Source organism: Pelophylax lessonae (genome assembly GCF_965119305.1).
Source record: "Pelophylax lessonae genome assembly, chromosome: 1".
In the NCBI taxonomy this organism is placed as follows: domain Eukaryota; kingdom Metazoa; phylum Chordata; class Amphibia; order Anura; family Ranidae; genus Pelophylax; species Pelophylax lessonae.
In genome coordinates this window covers 458604075-458625745 of record NC_138768.1, presented here as the reverse complement: position 1 = coordinate 458625745, position 21671 = coordinate 458604075, and the positions used below count along the sequence as shown (strand labels likewise).

General features: G+C 45.7%; 1 protein-coding gene across 2 annotated transcripts in view; it reads right to left on the bottom strand.

Moving 5' to 3' along the window:
• USHBP1 (USH1 protein network component harmonin binding protein 1) overlaps positions 1 to 21671 on the bottom strand; it is a 103675-nt gene that overhangs the window by 70113 nt on the left and 11891 nt on the right. For both annotated transcript variants that reach the window (XM_082253641.1, XM_082253642.1), the window contains 2 exons: positions 4787 to 4965; positions 1915 to 2091 (listed from right to left, as the gene is read on the bottom strand). In XM_082253641.1, the coding sequence (XP_082109767.1) occupies positions 1915 to 2091; positions 4787 to 4965 (356 nt within the window). The remainder of the gene's footprint in view (positions 1 to 1914; positions 2092 to 4786; positions 4966 to 21671) is intronic.

Here is a 21671-nt window from a genome sequence, read left to right as displayed (position 1 = left end):
CTTTCTCCCCTTCTGCAGCTCCCCCAGTGCTATGATCAGCAATTACTGGCTGTCAAAATGAAAGCCGGGAATTGCAATGTGTTACAAAGGAGGAATGGCTGTCAAAAAGCAGCAACTCCTATGCAAAAATGACACTTGATAGTCTATTTGTAAATCTGAATATCAAACTATCAAAAACAGTAGTCTAACTATAAAAAAAAAAAAAAAGAATGCACATAAAACCATAATATTCACATAAAAAATCAAGATAATATTACAATAATACCTTATACTTACTGAATATATACTCTTGGGTTTTTTTTGTTTTTTTTGCTTTTAAGTTTACATCCTAGAAAATTTAAAAGGAAGCCGCAGTATTATAGCAATTAGTTTATGTAAAGACTATACTAGAATGGTTTGTATCCTGTATACGTCAGGCCTTAGAATACATGTAATATAGGTTGTTGTTTTTTTCTACACGTATGGAACAGTGCCCATAGAGAAACTATAAAAGTGGGTGATAATGGTATTATTCTATATGCCAATAACCAGGGCTGTTTTTCAGCCAGAATGTGGTGGAACTGAGTTCTGCCATATCCGGCACTAGCCCTGTGCTTTCCGTTAACTACTGTCAATTCTAAACACAGAAGCCGGGCTTCTGTATTTAGAAGTGACAGCATCCCTGTCCAAGCCACTGCACTGAACCCTCCATGAGCGCAGCTGGTGTACTAATGCTGGGCATCTGGGAGTTGACCCGATGCGATTCTCAACACCCGCAGCATCTCTCACTGCCGCCTATCACACTAGAGCCGGGGAAGCTTTCACTAGGCTCCTCCTTGGCTCTTATGACAGATCATGAAGAGGAACCTGGGAGTAAGGGCATCTCCCGCCCTTCATTGAGCCATGCTGTATCTGAGTACTGTGTTGAGAGGGGAGATTTTGGGGGAGAAAGTAAAAGCATTTAGTGTGGTATTTCTACAGGGAGATAGTGGGAGGGGGGGTCTGTGCTGGGAGGGGAAAGACAATCCTGTCATAGGGATTATGGGGTGGAACTCTGCACCCTGTACCTATCACCCTCCAGAACCCTGCACCCTGTACCTAGTACCCTTTAGAACTCTGCACCCTGTACCCTCCTGAACTCTGAAGCCTGTACCAAACACCCTTCTGAACTCTGCATCCAGTACCAAGCACCCTTCTATACTCTGCACCCTGTACCTAGTGCCCTCCAGAACTTTGAACCCTGTACCTAGCACCCTCCTGAACTCTGCATCCAGTACCTAGCACCCTTCTATACTCTGCACCCTGTACCTAGCACCCTCCAGAACTTTTAACCCTGTACCTATCACCCTCCTGAACTCTGCATCCTGTACCTAGCACCCTCCTGGACCCTGCACCCTCCTGAACCCTGCACCTAGCACCCTCCTGAACCCTGCACCTAGCACCCTCCTAAACTCTGCACCATGTACAATCACCCTCCTGAACTCTGCATCCTGTACCTAGCACTCGCCTGAACTCTGCATCCTGTACCTAGCACCCTCCTGAACTCAGCATCCTGTACCTAGCACCCTCCTGAGTGCTGCATCCTGTAACTAGCACCCCCCTGAACTCTGCACCCTGTACCTAGCACCCTCCTGAACCCTGCACTCTGTATGTAGAACCCTCCTGGTATTTAAGGCCCCTTTAGGACCCCCCCCCCCTACTGCTGCACACTCAATCCAATGCCCCCCTGCCCTGGGTTCCTGCACATATTCTCTGAGAAAAAAAGCCCTGCCAATAACAACTAACCTTTTACCATAACATTCAGATTTAAAATGTGAAGACAAACCTTATCCTGCAGCAGTATATTCTGTGTGGTAGTTGATAGATCCTTTAAGTGTGTTTTGGCATCATATTGGCTCTGTTTAGCTCTGTCATCCTGCACAGTAATGTAAGTACCTTCATTTGCAGCATCTCCTTTTCCTCCATGAACAATGTGAGTGTGGCTTTTGACCTGTCCAGTTCCCTGTCTGTGAGCCCAAGTTTGCCTCTTAGGAAAGCATTATCCTCCTTGTAACGTTGGATTTTTGACTGTAGAGTGCTGGGGTCTTCATTCAGAAATGTACCAGAGGTTATCTGTATTAACATTTAGACATAGATATTTAGACATACTGTATATATTCTTTTAGACATAGATTTAGACATTTATTATTTATTTATTTATTTAGACATAGATTTAGACATAACATAGATATTCTTGTGAATATATTACACTTCTACACCTAATATCTAAAATGTTACATTCTCATGGTTCGATGTTTTCAGTTGGTTTTGGCTGTGGCTAGATCTCACAGAAAACTGTCCAGTACCCTGTAACTGTGTTTAACAAGCCTAAAATAGCTCACTGGGGGGTGGTGGTCACCCCACTTGGCAGCAAAAAACACTTAATGGGATTTCCACATTCTTGTTATCATTAAATACCACCGTTAACACAATCCAAATGATCAATCCCATTTTCGTTTTTAAAACGTTGTGATATTTTTATTTATTAAATTAAATCTGTCTCAATCCTGGGCAAATTAAAGTAGAATTCCAGGCTAAACCTAACTAGTCTGAAAAATGTGCCCTCCCATTTCCAACACCTACACTGGCTAACCTGTGTAAAAAAGATGTACAGTATATACCTACCTATTCTCAGTCTGCTCCGGTCACATGATCTCCCATTCAAGTAGCGGTCGCTGCAGGGGAGAGGAGGGAGCGCCAACAACGAATGGGCAACTAAAGCCTATGGGTGATGTTGCCACTCCCAGGCATTCCTAGCCATTGTCAAGCACTCGCTCCTCTCCCCTTTAGCCAGGCGAGGGGAGGAACTATTTTTAGACTAGTTCAGTTTAGTCTGGAGTTTTACATTAAAGGAAAAGTATGGCCAAAGCTCTTTTAGCCATACTTCTCCTGTGCGTCACTTAGTTCTGCACTCCTGTGTCCCCGATTCAGCTGACGTCACAGAGCTGGTCCAGGCTCTGCAGAGATCCTGATAATGTCAGGATCTGCCCAGATGCCTGCCTGCAGTTGGCTCAGCCTCACAGCACGCTGCTGAGAGCCTGAACCAGCCACTCTTGCCCCCTGCACAGCCTGATGAGGCAGAGTGGAGAGAGGCCGCTAACAGTCACTGCTCTCTGCTCAGTAAAGACCAAGAACTTTGGGGGGGACCCCACGCCTTTTTTTTTTTGGCGTGGCTTTTCCCTTAAAATCTGTACCAGACCCAAAGGGCCTGGTATGGATTGTGGGGGGGAGGGACCCCAAGACGTTTTTTTTTTTAAATTTTGGTGTGGAGTTCACCATAAAATCTATACCACACCAAAAGGCCTGGTATAGATTTGGGGGGGGGGGGACCTCACTCAGTTTTTTTATTAAATTCTGTCGTAGGGTTCCCCTTAACCACTTAAATACAGGGCACTTTCACCCCCTTCCTGCCCAGACCAATTTTCAGCTTTCAGCACTCATTGGCATCTATGGAAAATCTTGGTCAGCTTGACATGGCACTGCTCCCTGTTTTTAACATTGGCATCTATGGGAAATATTTGTCAGCTTGACATAGCACATCTCCCGAACCATAAGTGACAGGGCACCAAACTTGGGGAGCACCGAGAGGGGACCCAGGACTACAACATATCCATTCATTTTAAAGTAGGTTATGCCTGTACACTATACTGACTGCACTAAACTATCTGAACTCACTATCCGCTAACTACCTGCCTAATCTCTATTGTCACACATTATACACGGCTGCCATGTAAGCAGCAGCCTTTTATAGCATGGGGTGTGGACTTAGCCCCTGAGCCATGATTGGCTAAAGGCACCCTGCCTTTGGCCAATCATGGCTCTGATAGGACATTGTGCTGTGATTGGCCAAAGCATGCAGGTCAGGTGCATGCTTTGGCCAATCATCAGCAATCAATGCACTGCAACAGGGCAGTGCATTATGGGGTGCTCATCGGCAAGTGAACTTCCAACCGAGCACCCTATTTGTTAGTGTGTTTAGTGAACACACAAACAGCTGATGAAGTTTGACTCAAACACAGAGCCCATCCCTACCCAGGACTGTTGGTATTAATTGTAGGTTACGGATATGCATAAACGTATTAGTTCTAGCTATAGTTCATGACCAATCAAGAGGGCTGGTCATTGTGGAGAGTTATGGTGTCAGACCCTTAGAGATGACTCCTTTGACTATCATCCTGACATTTTTCATCTTTATGCTTGTTTGATAGATTTGAGTCCATACTTTCCGGTAAGCGTGTTTACTCTCTCTCCTGGGTGGTAGATGCACATGTCATGGTGACTCCTTAAGTGGACACTGATTGTCTGTTAAAGCCACTACCGGAACAGATCTTGCTTTCAACCTTCTACACCTGGACTGTCTTACCACACGGTTGTCGCTCTGTATTTACAGTTCTTTTTCTTGTTGAAGCTTCCACCCTTGTAATTATTGCACATACTTACCTATTTGGACATTGCACTTTATTATTTGTTACATGGTATCATCACCATTTACTTTTGTATACATTTGTTTGCAATTGTTATCACAATTAGCACTGCACTTTTTATTCATAATTGCTACACAATACCCTGTTAGATTGTAGTGCTAGCCGTTGGCTTTTCTATGACTTTAGCGCAGTAATTTGATATGGTTTTTTCACAAACAGGAATTATAGGTGGATGCTGTTGGACTGAACTTGTCTTTGGTGGAGACGAACCAAGCCAGCACCTTAGTGCGGAGCCTGAGCTCACCTAGAGCAGCATGCAAAATATTTATATGAATTTATTATACCTCATTTAATTCCTGTATGACTGCAGGGGAGGAGTCACCAGTGCTTAAAGGTACATTTAGGGGAATTGTTTCTCTTTTATCCCTTGACTTTTCTCTCGATGAATTCCTACAGGACAATACACATGTTTCCAGAGAAGAAATGACCTCTTGTAACTGCAGAAAGACATCATTTTGGTATCCTGAGCGAGAAAAAGTAGGTTAGAGAAAAAGTTAGGTTCACAGGTATAGAAGTGTATAATATGTTTAAAAATGGATGGGCAACACTTTGTTCATGTGTTACTGTATGAAAAGCAAAGTAAACAAGTAAACCTGTCATTTTAAAAATATAAAAATAAACATTCTATCAAAGAGTATGTGTGTTAATTGGATGCAATCACTGTTCAGTCCTCAATTTCTCACCTAGTTCATTCGTTTTTATATTTGAATTTTGTCAAGCTGCAACAGGACTTGGTGCCAACAGCCCACCCACAGTTTGAATTTTGGTTGGTTCGGCAGGAAATGACAATGGCTGGAGTGGTGGAGTGTGTATGACTTGTCATGACTCTTAAGACGTACCGCAAAACTGAATGGCACAAGTTATGTAAGACTCTTTCTCAAGGTCCCTAGTACTAGTAAGCAATGAGATTCACTGGCAATAAACCCACTGACTAAGGACAGTTAATCTCTAAAGCTGTAGTAAAGTTGTAGAACAAGACTCAAATATTTTTTTTAAGTTTGGCATTTACTTTATAGAATGTCCTGTAAATATACTTGTACTTGGCTCTCAAGATAAGCTGTCCTCCTCCCAAGAAAAAAAGCTTTCAAATATGTTGGAGGAGGGGAAAGAGAGGCAGATTAGCGGTACTTTCACTTTTAGGTGAAGGTCCGCTTTGACACATTTATCCTGTGTAGTAGGAGCTGCGGATAGGGCTAACCCTGACAAACAATCATCAGTAACCTTTTTCAAACAGAATTTGTATTGTATTCTGTAGCTAAAATTAAATACCCTTGCCAACCATATTGCTACATGCATTTCTACTCGCCCAAGTCGATTTTTGGTAAGCAGTGTGTAGGTAAAGGAATATGATCACTGATAAACTGTCAACCCCACAGGTATGTTCTCTGTTTTTATGTTGCCCAAACACATGCTAGCTCTTTTTTGTTCTGCTTCCGAGTTATGGGCGTAATAAAGGCCAAAACCAATGGACACTATTCTGTACTCCTACTCCTGGACCTTTCTGCTGCCTTTGATACGGTTGACCACCCCCTCCTCCTCAAAAAACTCCATGCCTTTGGTCTCCATGACTGTACTCTTCACTGGTTCTCTTCCTACTAATCCAACTGCACCTTTAGGGTTACTTACAATTCTACTTCCTCCTCTCCTCTTCCTTTCTCTGTTGGGGTCCCCCAGGTTCTGTTCTTGGACCTCTCCTATTTTAAATCTACACCTCCTCTCTGGGTCAGCTGATAGCCTCTCACAGCTTTCAATACAATCTCTATGCTGACGATACCCAAATCCATATATCCACCCCTCAGCTCACTCCCTCATTCTCCTCACGTATCACTAATTTACTATCAGATATATCAGTCTGGATGTCACACCACTTCCTCAAACTCAATCTATCCAAAACCGAACGTATCATTTTTCCTCCACCACGTGCCTCTTCCCCCGACCTCTCTGTCAAAATTGACAACTATCAGCCCATCCCCCCATGCCAAGGTCCTAGGTGTTGTCCTGAACTCTGAACTCTCCTTCAAGCCCCACATCCAATCACTGTCCAAATCTTGCCGCCTCAACCGCCGCAATATCTCCAAAATACGCTCCTTTCTAACCAGTGACACAGAAAAACCTCCTAGTTCACTCCCTGGTCATCTCGCGTCTCAACTACTGCAATTCCCTTCTCATTGGCTTACCTCTACATGGGCTACCCCCCCCTTCAATCCATCATGAATGCTGCTGCCAGACTCATCCACCTTACCAATTGCTCAGTGTGCGCTACTCCTCTTTGTCAATCCCTCCACTGGCTTCCACTCACCCAACTAATTAAATTCAAAATACTAACAACATCTTAAAAAGCCATCCACAATTTAACCCCCAGCTACATCACTAGCCTAGTCTCAAAATACCAACCTAATCGCTCTCTTCGTTCCTCTCAAAACCTCCTGCTCTCTAGCTCCTTCGTCACCTCCTCCCATACTCGCTTCCAGAACTTTTCCAGAGCCTTTCCAATCCACTTCCTGCATAGGATGTCAGTTTTGTATCAAAGCAGTGTCAGAAAGTAACACCAACCCAACTCAAATAGAGGGGCGGGTACTGCGTCCGTCAATGCACTTAAGAGAAAAGGATTTTACGTTAAGTCAAAAATCCAGTTTTCTCTACTGTTCATTGACAGATGCAGTTCTCTGATCCTTATCAGTAGGGATGTCCCAAAGCAGTGCCATAAAATAAGGGGTGGGAAGAGCAGAAAAGAACAAGTCCCCAAGGCTAAACATAGCAGACCAGGCAACATAAGCCTCATCAGAACAAAAGATGAGGCCCACCTGAAACAAACCGTAAACACCCTCAAGGAAGGCCAAAAGCCCTCCAGACAGCAGCCAGCAAAAACCTGCGGCCAAAAGAGGGATCTGCAGAAGCCAGCACACCCACCTTTACATAGTTACATAGTTACATAGTAGGTGAGGTTGAATAAAGACAATAGTCCATCCAGTTCAACCTGTGTAGGTGTGTGTGGCTGTAATCATCTCACATACCCCTGAATGTTCTGATCCTTGAGATGTCAGTCTAAGAGTCTTTTGAAAGCCACCATACTACCCGCAGAAACCACCTCTTGTGGTAGAGAATTCCACAATCTTGTAGCCCTAACAGTAAAGAACCCCCCACGTTGCCTGAGGTTAAAACGTTTCTCCTCTAATCGCATTGTATGCCCTCGAGTCCTCATGCAATCCCTTCGAATGAACAGCTTTTTTTCTAAGCTGGGATCCCCATTAAGATATTTATAAATTGCTATCATGTCCCCCCTCAGACGTCTCTTCTCCAGGGAGAATAAATCGAGCGATTGTAGACGCTCTTCATAGTCAAGGTCCTCCAATCCCCTAATTAGTTTAGTTGCCCTTCTCTGGACTCTCTCCAGCTCCAACACATCCCTCCTGAGGACTGGCGACCAGAACTGGACAGAATACTCCAGATGCGGTCGGACCAGAGTTTTATAAAGTGGAAGGATTATAGTCTTATCTCTGGAATACATCCCTTTCTTTATGTATGCTAATATTCTGCTGGCTTTGGCAGCTGCCGCTTGACATTGCATGCTGTTGCCTAATCTATCATCAACCAAGACTCCCAGATCCTTCTCCATTTTTGATTCCCCCAAGGGTTCCCCTCCTAACGTGTATTGTGCTTTTATGTTTTTAGTCCCCAAGTGCAAAACCTTACACTTCTCCACGTTAAACCTCATTTGCCATGTCGTTGCCCACTCTGTAATTTTGTCCAGGTCATTCTGTAGGATATCTGCTTCATGCTGTGCAGTTATTGCTCTGGCCAATTTTGTGTCATCTGCAAAAACTGATATCGAACTACTGATCCCTACCTCAATGTTGTTTATGAATAAATTGAACAAGGTTGGTCCCAGGACTGAGCCCTGGGGCACCCCGCTTACAACCTCAGACCAGTCTGAGTATGCGCTGTTTATTACCACTCTTTGGACACGCCCTTTAAGCCAATTCCATATCCAAGAGCAAACCCTGCTGTCGATACCTGCAGACCTTATTTTATAAATTAAGCGCTTGTGGGGAACTGTATCAAACGCCTTAGCGAAATCCAAGTACACCACATCCACTGGTCTCCCCCTATCTAGCTCACAGCTCACTTCCTCGTAGAATGTTAATAGATTGGTTTGACAAGAACGCCCATTTGTAAACCCGTGCTGATTACTGCTGATGATGTTGTTGTCTTTAGCAAACTCTACGATATAGTCCCTTATCATCCCCTCCAGAAGTTTACATACTATTGATGTCAAACTGACAGGCCTATAATTTCCCGGGATATGCCTCTGGCCCTTTTTGAATATCGGAATCAAGTTAGCTTTCTTCCAATCCCCTGGTACATCTCCTGTCCTAATACTGTCAGCAAAGATCAGGAACAGTGGTCTGGATATAACCTTACTGAGTTCCTTGAGTACTCTCGGATGTACGCCATCCGGGCCTGGTGATTTGTTTGTGTTGAGTTTATCCAGCCTTTCCCTGATTTCACCCTCTGTTAGCCATAGTGGCAAGTCCTGTGTATTACTACTAACCATACAGTCATGGTCAGTGTACCCCTCCGTTTCCTGTGTAAAGACTGATGAGAAAAAAGCATTCAGCACGGTTGCTTTTTCAGTGTCCTCTGTAACCATCCTCCCATCATTGTTAATTATGTGTGCAATATGCTCTGCCCTAGTTTTTTTGCTGTTGATATATTTAAAGAATTTCTTTGGGTTTTTTTTACTATCCTCCGCTATTTGTCTCTCAAAGTTGATTTTAGCCATCTTGATTTCTTGTTTACTTTTCTTATTTGCCTCCTTGTATTGCTCGAAAGTCGATGCTGTGCCCTCTGATTTATACTTCTTGAAGGCCAATTTTTTTCCCCTAATAAGTTTTTTGACGCTACGGTTTAACCAGCCAGGTTTGGCTTTGTCTCTTCTAAATTTATTTCCCATAGGAATGCACTGCAAGATGCCTTTGCCCAATATGTTCCTAAAGCATTCCCATTTTTCCTCTGTGGTCAGGGATCCCAGGGTTTGGTCCCAGTTTACCCTTTCCATCAATGAGTACAATTTTGGAAAGTTTGCCCTTCTGAAGTTTAGGGTTCTTATGTTCCCCACTTGCCTTGTTATATTGTTATTTATACTAAATGTGATCATCCTGTGATCGCTAGAGCCCAGGTTGTCCTGGACTCCTACCTGCGAGATTAGGTCTGGGTCATTAGTGATCAATAGATCCAGGACTGCATTTTCTCTAGTCGGAGAATCCACCAACTGTGACATGTAATTATCCAGTAAGGTTTCCGTGAATAGGCGGGCCTTCTGTGAGTGTGTAGTCCCCTCATCCCAGTCAATGTCGGGATAATTGAAGTCCCCCAATATGACGACTGATCCCAATTTTGCCACTTTACTCATTAGTGCTAAGAATTCCAGCTCTACCTCCTCCCCTTGGTTAGGTGGCCTATAGCAAACCCCCACAATTACTTTCCCCTTTTCTCCTTCCCTATGGAGTTCAACCCACACAGATTCTAAATCCATGCTCATCCCATCCGTAATGTCACTCCTTTCTATCACCTTTATATTGTTCTTGATATAGAGACATACCCCTCCCCCTCTTTTTCCTACCCTGTCCTTCCGGTACACCGAATACCCTTGGATATTGGCCAGCCAGTCATGTGAGGGGTCGAACCAAGTCTCTGTTATTCCCACAAGGTCTATGTCCTCCTCATGTACCAATATTTCCAACTCATCCATTTTATTAGCTAGGCTCCTGGCATTAGCATATACCCCTCTTAGTTTTACGGAAGTTAAGCGCAATTGGCGGTTATGTTTATTCCTGTTTGGTCTGAGATTTTCCCACACAGACCTGCCAATTGACATTGTGGACCTACTGTCGCTGCTGACCCTACAGCTGCCTTCAGTCCTCTGCTCCCTCCTGACTGACTCTACTTCTGAGCCCTCCCCCCCCCGTCTCCTAGTTTAAAAGCCCCTCCAACTTGGTGGCCATCTTTCTCCCCAAAAGAGCTGTACCGTCCCCATTAAGGTGCAGCCCATCCTTACGAAAGAGCTGTTAGCCGACTGAGAAGTCAGCCCAGTTCTCCAGGAACCCAAACCCCTCCTTCCTACACCAGTTCCTCAGCCACTTGTTAAGTTCCCTAATCTCCTTCTGCCTCTCCTGTGTGGCTCGAGGTACAGGCAGTATTTCAGAGAAAACCACCTTGGAGGTCCTTTTCCTCAATCTATTACCTAAGTCCCTGAAATCGTTCTTAAGGATCCTCCACCTACCTTTTACTTTGTCATTAGTGCCCACATGCACCATGACCGCTGGGTCATCCCCAGCCCCCCACATCAATCTGTCTGCCAGATCTGCGATGTGCCGAACTCGGGCGCCCGGTAAACAACAAACTGTTCGGTTCACGAGATCTTTTTTACAGATTGCCCTCTCTGTCCTCTTGATAATTGAGTCCCCAACTACCACAACCTTTCTAACCTTTCCTGAGTTACTGCCCCCCTTCTTCCTGGAGCCGTCCCTCCCCTGGCAGCTGGGGGAGGGCGCGTTCTCCAGCTCTGCCACACCTGAGTTGATATCCCCCTCAACCTGCAACTCGGCAAATTTGTTAGGGTGTACCAACTCAGGATTGGCCTCCCTGGCACTCCTCCCTCTACCCTTCCTAACAGTCACCCAGCTGCGTACCTCTGCTGCTTGCGTCTCCTCTGTTCCTCCCTCCTCTATGCTGGCCCCTACCAGCGCCTGATAGGCAATGTCCAAGCTCCTTTCCAGGTTGTTGATGCCACGCAGTGTTGCCACTGTGTTCTGTAGGTCCAGGATCTGGTCTACCAGAGCAACAAGTCGCTCACATCTTGCACAGCAGTATTCGCCCTCGATTGGTTCATCAAGGAACGCATACATGCAGCAAGAAGTGCACTGAGTAGCATCCGCAATCCTGTTGGACATTATTACCCTCTACTCTATGGGGATAATATTAACGACCTGCTCTTCCTTACCTACACTACCTCTGTCTCCCCTGGTACTAAACCTGGGGTCCTCACCAGTTGCTAATATACTAACCAGTCGCTAAGATACTCACCAGTCGCTAAGATCCAACAGACGCAAAGACACTCACCAGTCGCAAAGATCCAACAGACGCAAAGATACTCACCAGTCGCAAAGATACTCACCAGTCGCAAAGATACTCACCAGTCGCAAAGATACTCACCAGTTGCAAAGATACTCACCAGTCGCAAGGATACTCACCAGTCGCAAAGATACTCACCAGTCGCAAAGATACTCACCAGTCGCAAAGATACTCACCAGTCGCAAAGATACCCACCAGTCGCAAAGATACCCACCAGTCGCAGGATACTCACCAGTCGCAAGGATACTCACCAGTGGCAAAGATACTCACCAGTGGCAAAGATACTCACCAGTCGCAAGGATACTCACCAGTCGCAAAGATACTCACCAGTCGCAAGGATACTCACCAGTCGCAAAGATACTCACCAGTCGCAAGGATACTCACCAGTCGCAAGGATACTCACCAGTCGCAAGGATACTCACCAGTCACAAGATACTTACCAGTCGCAAGGATACTCACCAGACTTCCCAGGTACTCAGTTGCAGAGACAGTCACACAGAGTCAGTCGCAGCACTGTCAAACAGCTATTGATTTCTCACAGAGCTCAGTCACACAGCTTTCTCCCTGTTTGCAGCTGCTGCCTTACTCACAGCTGCTGCCACACACACACACTGGGACGGATGTCTCCTCCTCCTCACTGGGCACGGACGGTCCTCCTCCTCTTCATCCAGGCACTAAGGGAGGGAGGCAGTTTCCGACCTCCACCGCCGCGCTCTGCCTTGGTCCCTGCACCCGGTATCCTGGTGCGGTTGTTCACGTCCCTGCTGCCGCTCCCTCTGCTCTTCTAGCGGCTCCCGTCCTCCACCGCCGCTCAGTTGATGGTTACCGGCCCCCTGCACGGTGCACCCGCACCCCTTGTGCGGCTCTCCCCGCACGTGTCCCCGCAGCTCCTCTTCCTCCTCGCTCCCTTGCCGCACGTACACACACTTCCGGTTTCTCTCAGCGCCGCCTCTCATAAAATTTGGTAAAGGTGTGAACAGATGAAGTACTAACCAGGCCTGACCCTGCTCAGCTGCAGAGGTCAGACAAGAGCGGGCACATTAAGGGTGGTGTGGCCGTAGGCCCAGGTAACCGTCTTGCAACCTGAAGCACAGATGCCTGTATGGCAAAAAGCCCAGGAAGCACCAGACGTCCGAGTAGAATGCGCCGAAACAGGGAAAGGTAGGACCTGACCCTTAATTGAATAAGCCTACAAACGGACTGTCCGATCCATCTGGAAACAGACTCAGCAGGTGCAGGCAGCCCTTTTCTTGGGCCATCCGTGAGTACAGAGAGCGAACCTGACTCACGAAAAGACTCAGTAGTCGCCAAGTACACCTTGAGTGCCCAAACTCTATCCAGAGTACGCAACGCACATTCCTTAGGATGTGAGGATTTAGGACACAAGATTGTAACACAATGTCCTTGTGCAAGTGAACACCAGAGACCACCTTCGGAGGGAAGGACGGATCTGGATAAAGTACCACTTGGCCCCATGAACCAACACATAGGGAGAACGACAGGACAAGTCGCCAGTGCCGACACCCTGCGCACAGAGTGACAGCAACAAAGAAGGCCACCTTCTATAATAAGGTAGGCAGGGGATACCCACGAATACTCACAAACGGAGGTTCTTGAAGAACCGACTGCACCAAATCAAGGTCCCCAGTTGGTGACGGAGGTTGCACCAGAAGTACCAAGTGTCGCACCCACTGGAGGAAGTTACACACCAGGAAACGGGCGGCCAACGGCCTTTGGAAGAAAATTGACAAAGCCGAAAACCTGACCCTTGAAAGTACTCAAGGCCAACTTTTGATTAACTCCCCGTTGAAGGAAGCCAAGATCAGGGCCACCGAGTAAGAGCAAAGGGGAACCCACGGAGACTCACACCACGCAATATATGAGTTTCACGTATGAGGAAAAAATCATCCGAGAAGTCGCTTCCCACACTTTAAACAGGGTATGAATCACTGAAGCAGACAATCCCCCGTCCTTCAGCACCTGGCTTTTAACAGCCAAGCCGGCAAAGCCAGCGACCGTAAAGTCGGATGGGAGATTGGCCCTGGAGACAATAAATCCTCCCTGAGAGGAATTCTTCAAGGAGCGTCTGCGGCTAGTCTGACCAGGTCGGTGTACCAAGCTTGGCGAGGCCAGTCCGGAGCCATAAGAAAGACCGGGATCCCTTCCACCTCAATCCTGCGAAGAATTCTTGGCAGCAACTTGAGAGGAGGAAAGGCAGACAGCAGCTGATACTGACCTTGGCCTATCCGTGAGCTCTCTCACACGACCATGCCGGCGTTAGCCTTGCGCAGGTGACCACGCTAAACTCCTTGTCATCGTTCAAGTTGAACTTAGCGAATGTTCTTGCCTATGACAAAACCCATGGTGCCACCAAAGCACCCGTCAGAGGGCCAAAAACCTCAGCACTATCCCGTAGATGCAACGCCAACAGGTCCACGTCTGGAGTGCCCCCAATGAAGGCACAACTGCTGAAACACCTCCGGATGAAGGGACCATTCCCCTGCATCCAAGGCCTGTCGACTGAGGCAATCCACCTGCCAATGTTTCTACACCTGTAAGGGGAACAGCGGAGAGAGCTGGAACAAGGCGCTCTGCCCAGCGAAGAATTGTCACTTCCAAGGCTGCAAGGACACCCTTGGTGCCTCCTTAGTGAATGACATAAGCCACGGTCGTTCAGCTTCAGGACATTGATCGGTAACCTGGATCCTCCAGGGACCATACTCCTGAGAAAGGATTCCAGATCAAGACTCCCTGGTGAGCTGGCTCAGCTGGATCCGAATCCAGAGAGCTTGGATTCTAGTCCCATTCGAGGATAGCCATCAGAGGATCCCCGAGAGCGTTGAGTGAAAGGGACCGTCTTGAAAGACGAAACCATCAGTCCAAGAACTCGCATGCAGGTCCGAAGGGACGACCATGTGCGGGACAGCAACAGCTGAACCGCAGTCTGAAGTTTCAAGGGTTTTTTTGGCCGGAGGGAGAAAACACCCTGACTGAGGAGGAGTCCAAAGTCAGGCCATTCTCATGGAAGGGACCAGGGATGACTTCTGAATGTTTAGAACCCACCTTAACTCCTCCAGAGTTCTCATGGTGACTTCCAACTGCGTTGTCAGCATCAAAGGGGACACCACACAGAGAAGCAGATTGGCCAGGAAACCAGGACCGATACACCCTGCTGCCGCAATAGCCCCAGGACAGGAGCCAACACCCTTGTGAAGACCCGAGGAGCAGAGGCGAGACCAAGGGGTAACACCACAAACCGATAGAGCTCCTTTACATATATATATACACATAGAAGTATTTTTGTATATTTTTGTATACTTACAGTTATTGTAGTGAATTATTATCTTTGGTTGGCTATTACATTGTAACTGGGGTGCACCTTATTGGTGCCGCTGCGCTCTGCCTTCTGTTAAATTCCCCCAGCTATATTGTGTCTAGTGCTATTTCTATATTACTTTCTTTTTCAATTTTTCAAAAATGTTTTTTTTATTATTATATTTATTTTTAGCACTTTCTGTCTGGTCAGCGGCTATGGGTGTGAGAGGGGTTGGCTGTTGCCTTCTCCTCTGGCTTGTTGTGGCAGTGGGCAGAGATTTCCATCCCGTCATTATCTTTGCCATGTTACGCCTTTGGCGACCAACGCGTGTGCGCGGCTTCTATGCGCATGCGCATTGATCGGGGCACCATAAATTGCATGGGGACGGTGGCTGTTTTCCTTATTGCACGGATGCGGGCTGGTGGCGGATGTGGCCTGTTGCCTGGTTGCCAAGGAGCTCACTATTATCCTCACAGGATTATTTTGAGTAATATATTAATGAGACGGACGGTGATTACGTCATTTATTGGCGCCTCATGGGTATATATTATCTGGCTGATTGTCCTTGTATGCTGATGGCAAAGGATATGGTGCACACTACATAGGTAGGCACTTTGGTATATACTTTAAGGAAAGATAAATATTTTATCTCTGCATTTTAGGCAGTTTCTTCCATCCTTATTGTTTGCAGATATGTCAGTGTATAGCAAACCACCAATTAACTGAGCCGCGGATTCTGCTGTTTGGCACATTTACCTATATATGTCAATCGTTTTTTACTGGTTGGGTCTGCAGTTTAGCCTGTCCATAGGTGGATAGTTACAGACATCTTTTATAAGGTATCTATATATTGCCTGTTGGCATGGCTTTTTATCTCTGGCTTGACTATTGCTGTCTGTTTTCCATTTACCTACCCTTCATGTCACCCTATTTTAGGACGGCTTGGTACTCTCTGTTATGCCTTTTATGGGCTGCTTTACTCATCAATAGACAATTTTTTGTCTCCTTGCTTCAAGGTGTCCCTGTAGCCGGCATAGTAACTAGTTTTGGTGTTCTCTATTGTTTGTGTCAGGTCATTATCGATAGTCATGATGATTTAATTACTATGGTGTACCTCTATCAATACATATATATTTTGATCTTTAGGAATCTATCTGACATACAACATATAAACTCCTCTATATGCTTTTTATATCTTGCATCAACTGGCCATGTTTATTGAGGCTCTCAAGTTATTGTATACAAGTCATGTGACAATCATATCCCTTATGTATAACACACGCTTGACACCATCTGAACCAAATACATTTATTTTGGTCTCATCAGACCACAGGACATGGTTCCAGTAATCCATGTCCTTAGTCTGCTTGTCTTCAGCAAACTGTTTGCGGGCTTTCTTATGCATCATCTTTAGAAGAGGCTTCCTTCTGGGACGACAGCCATGCAGACCAATTTGATGGAGTGTGCGACGTATGGTCTGAGCACTGACAAGCTGACCCCCCACCCTTCAACCTCTGCAGCAATGCTGGCAGCACTCATACGTCTATTTCCCAAAGAAAACCTCTGAATATGACGCTGAGCATGTGCACTCAATTTCTTTAGTCGACCATGGTTAGGCCTGTTCTAAGTGGAACCTGTCCTGTTAAACCACTGTATGGTCTTGGCCACCATGCTGCAGCTCAGTTTCAGGGCCTTGGCAATCTTCTTATAGCCTAGGCCATCTTTATGTAGAGCAAGAATTCTATTTTTCAGATCCCCAGAGAGTTCTTTGCCATAAGGTGCCATGTTGAACTTACAGTGACCAGTATGAGAGAGTGAGCAATAATACCAAATTTAACACACCTGCTCCACATTCACACATGAGACCTTGTAACACTAGTGAGCAGGGGCGGGCTGGGCCAGGGGGCAAAGTGGCAATTTCCCCCCAGGCCGCTCTGATTCCCTGTAAAATGGGCCGCTGTACAGGCAGCTCAGGACTGTGCATGTGCCGGAGCTGACCGAGTGCTGCTGCTCGGGCGGCTCTGGCAGGGTTACAGAGTGGAGGAGCAGTGAAAGAATGTCTCTATCTTCCACTGCAGCTGCGAGCCGGCGATATGTCCTGTGACAGGGATGTTAGCTGTACCTGTCACACAGGACTGAGAGTGTTTGTGTTCCATTCATACGGAGCAAAGCCCTCCCCCCCTCCTCTGTAGAAATGAGAGAACAGATCTGCTCTGCCTCCTCCCGCCCCATTCTTCCTGTGCCCGCCCACACATTCTCTTCACATCACACGGGCTGTCTCGAGTGTGGGCGGGTAAGTTTAAAGTTGTCTAGTCGGGAGTGCACAGTGCTTTTCTAATCCTGCATATGCATGCTTTTGGATGAGTTTGTGTTAGGCAGTCTGCAACTGAGAGTTGTTTTCCTGGCTTTGAGTGGTGTTTCTTAAGTCTTAGTACCCAGCTCACAAAGAACTGTTCTTGTTGGCCATAGAAACCAGTCAGACTTTCCTGCTCCTCTTTAGCCCCATGTCAAATGAGTGTTTCTGCTACTAATGACAAATCCCAAGACAAACCACTTATAGAAGTGCTCCTTTGCTGGGTCTAAATGCTGTAGAAGTTCACTCACTTACTTGGAAGCAAAGAGCGACATTTCACTGATCAAGTGAGGGAGCCACTCCATAGGAAAAGGTAGGTGGTTTGTTACTGGTGAGTTGTAGAGGATTGCTGGTCTAACATGGCCTTCACTCTCCTGGACTTCTACAATGGACACTCTGATTACTATGGGACATGTGCTGTTTTTTCCTTTTCACTTTTATGTATGGAGCCCAGTATTTAGATCTCCACTGGATGTACGGTCCTCGCTGTATGTCCTTTAAAACCACTTCTGGCCAGGCCATTTTTTGCGATTCGGCACTGCGTTATTTTAACTGACAATTGCGCGGTTGGGGCAACACTGTACCCAAATACAATTGATGTCCTTTTTCCCCACAAACAGAGCTTTCTGTTGGTGGTATTTGATCACCTCTGCGATTTTTATTTTTTTGCACTATAAACAAACAAAAGAGCGACAATTCTGAAAAAAAAAAAAAAAAAACATTTTTCACTTTTTGCTATATAACTTTCACAATAATAATTAAAAAAAATTAAAAATCAAACTTTTTCATAATTTTAGGCCAATTTGTATTCTGCTACATATTTTTGGTAAATAATAAATCCCAATAAGCGTATTTTGATTGGTTTGCGCAAAAGTTATCGTGTCTACAATGTCAGTTAGGTGTCCGATCTGTCCGCCGCAATGTTGCAGTCCTGCAAAAAATCGCTTATCGCTGCCAAATTGCCAATACTAGTAAAGAATAAACATGACATAAATCTTTCCCCTAGTTTGTAGACACGATAACTTTTGCGCAAACCAATCAATATACACTTATTGGGATTTATTTTTTACCAAAAATATGTAGCAGAATACAAATTGGCCTAAAATTATAAAAAAGTTTGATTTTAAATTTTTTTTATTATTATTGTGAATGTTATATAGCAGAATGTGAAAAATATTGTTTTTTTCAGAATTGTCACTATTTTTGTTTATAGCACAAAAAAAAAAAAAATCGCACAGGTGATCATATATCACCAAAAGAAAGCTCTATTTGTGAGGAAAAAAAAGGATATCAATTTTATTTGGTTACAGCATCGCACGACCGCGCAATTGTCCATTAAAATAACGCAGTGCCGAATCACAAAAAATGGCCTGGTCATTAAGGGGGAAAATCGTCCGCTCCAGAAGTGGTTAAAACATTTTTCTAGGTGGCACTGATGTGGAGACACTAATATGGGGCACTAATAGGTGGCACTGATGCAATGATGGGCTGCACTGATGAGCAAGCACTGAAAGGTAGCACTGATTGGCGTCACTTGCTGGGCATTGCTGAGGCTGCACTGTAATGCTGTGCTCTGATTATCTGTACAGGTCTCCCCTGCGAGGAGATGCCACTGATCTGGCTCTCCACATTTTACACATGATCCACTGTGATTGGACACAGCCAATCACATGTGCAATGAGCTGCGGCATCGGCTCTTTAACGAGATCGGGGTCATATTGGTCTTGTTTCATAACAACATCAATACCTGCTATAAAAACCAGATGGGCATGGATGGTGAGCTGATTCGGTGGTTCAACGGGCCACTTGACGAGACTTGCCCCCCAGGCCTAAGGCTGCCAGCCCTCCCCTGCTAGTGAGTCACATGACTCCGGGGAGGGAAAATGGCTAATTGGGCCCCATTTGGACATTTTCACTTAGGGGTGTACTCACTTTTGTTGCCAACAGTTTAGACATTAATGGCTGTGTGTTGAGTTATTTTGAAGGGACAGCAAATTTACACAGTTTTACAAGCTGTACACTCACTACTTTACATTGTAGCAAAGTGTGATTTCTTCAGTGTTGTCACATTAAAGATATACCGTATATACTCGAGTATAAGCCGACTTTTCAGCACGTTTTTTTATGCTAAAAAAGCCCCCCTCGGCTTATAGTCGAGTCAGGGTCCCACTTACCTGTTCTCCGGTGCAGTGCCCATATGCCACCGCCGCCGCTCGGGAAAGCCTGTACACGTTTGGCTATTCCTGGGCAGACGGCGCATGTGCGGTGACGTGTTGGCACTGGGAGGCACCATTTTAAAATGTAAGGTGCCTCACCAAAAGGTAAGTGAGACTCCTCCGCAGCCCCTGCATCTCCTGTACCATGCCCGCAGCACTGCATCTCCTATACTATGCCCGCAGCCCTGCATCTCCTGTACAATCTCCTGTACCATGCCTGTACCATCTCCTGTACCATGCCCGTACCATCTCCTGTATCATCTCCTGTACCATGCCCGCAGCACTGCATCTCCTGTACCATGCCCACAGCCCTGCATCTCCTGAACCATGTCCGTAGCCCCTGCACCATGCCCGCAGCCCCTGTTTTGGGTCTTGTGGTGGTCCAGTTGAGTCCAGTAGCTGCTGCATTTCCCACCCTAGGCTTATACTCGAGTCAATACGTTTTCACAGTTTTTTGTGGTAAAATTAGGTGCTTCCGCTTATATTCGGGTCGGTTTATTCTCGAGTATATATGGTAATAAAATATTTACAAAAATATGAGGGGTGTACTCATTTTTGTGACATACTGTAATAATGTACACTGTCACTGTACTAATGACACTGGGTGGGAAGGAGTTAACATCTAGCGGCAATCAAAGGGTTAACTGTGTGCCTAATAAGGATGGGCCGAATGATCTCCTGTTCGGTTCGCACCAGAACTTTCGAACATCGCGAAAGTTCGGAACCGAATAACGAACCCCATTGAAGTCTATGGGATCTGAACTGTAAAAATCAAAGGTACCCATTTTGAAGTCTTATATGCAAGTAATTTGGCATACAATAGTTATGGGCAAAGTTTGTAAAAAATGTCATTTTTAAATGAGCAGTGATTTACTGATGCTTAAAGTGAAAGCATAAGAAAGAGAAATAACAATAAAAATTCCTTTAAATATAGTGCCAGGGGGTCGCCCTGGTCAATCTGTAAAGTGGGACATCTGTACTATGTATAGAAGCTGCAAAGCAGCAATAATTGCATTTATAAAGCCAAAAAAATGTCATTGTCCCTGCAATCTTTCTTTTTTTGTAATCATCGGCTTGAGGAGCCAGTCTGTATGATGAGGCCAAACTGTAGTGCACTGGGCATACGATTTTTTTGGATAAATACTGGTGTCTCTTTCACAGACTTTGAATAGAAGTAACAGGTGTGGAAAAATTGGTCTTTGGGCGTCAGAGGTGCCTTAACACCGTAACCCTATAGAGGTACTCTTGATGAAAGCAAGAATTGCCTTGCTATGAAAAATTGAAACGATACAGTATTCATCTGTCAAACAGGTGCAGAAAAATTGGTCTTTGGGTGTCGGTGGCGCCTTCACACCGTTACCCTATAGAAATGCTCTTGATAAAAGCAAGAATTGGCCTTGCTGTCAAAAGTTGAAATTATATGAACCTGTCAAAAATTGGGTGTTAATTGTGCCCATGAAAACTACACCCAAAAATTCTTCCAGATGAAATCAACACCGACAACACTAGGCAGCCCAGAAGTCTTGCAGAGATTCCACATCCCAAAAACACTTAAATCAGCGACATCGGCATCAGGGACTTGATAGCTGCTGTTAATCCAGGACTGATTCATTTTGATTAATGTCAGACTGCTGACGGAGTCTGTGGATAGATGCGTTCTATTATCAGTACCAAATCCTCCAGCAGCACTGAATGCTCGTTCAGAAAGCACGCTGGATGCAGGATGCAGGACAACCCAGCAGTTCAATTGCATACTGGGCAAGCTCGGGTCAGTGGTCTATTCTCGTGACCCAGTAACCTAGTGGATCGTCAACTGGAAAGCTCTCTCGCTCTGTTTTCGCCGCTATCCATGGGATGTGGAAGCTGAGAGCCCTCTGTGGCGAGGACTAAAAAAATTTTGAAATGCATCACTTAGGCGGCCCCCTTCTCCACTGCTCCTTTCTTGACCAACAGAAGCCTCAAAACTACGTTTTCCACGACACTGTAACCTACCAAAGTCGGGGAAAATCTGCACTCTCCCTGGGGACGGGATGAGTTCTGACACTTTTTCCCTTGTAACGGTGCTCAAGGAGGGTTGCCAACCAATTGTGATGCTTCTCCTTGATAACGCGTATTCTTGGGTCCTTTTGCCGGCTTTGAATCAGGGAGTT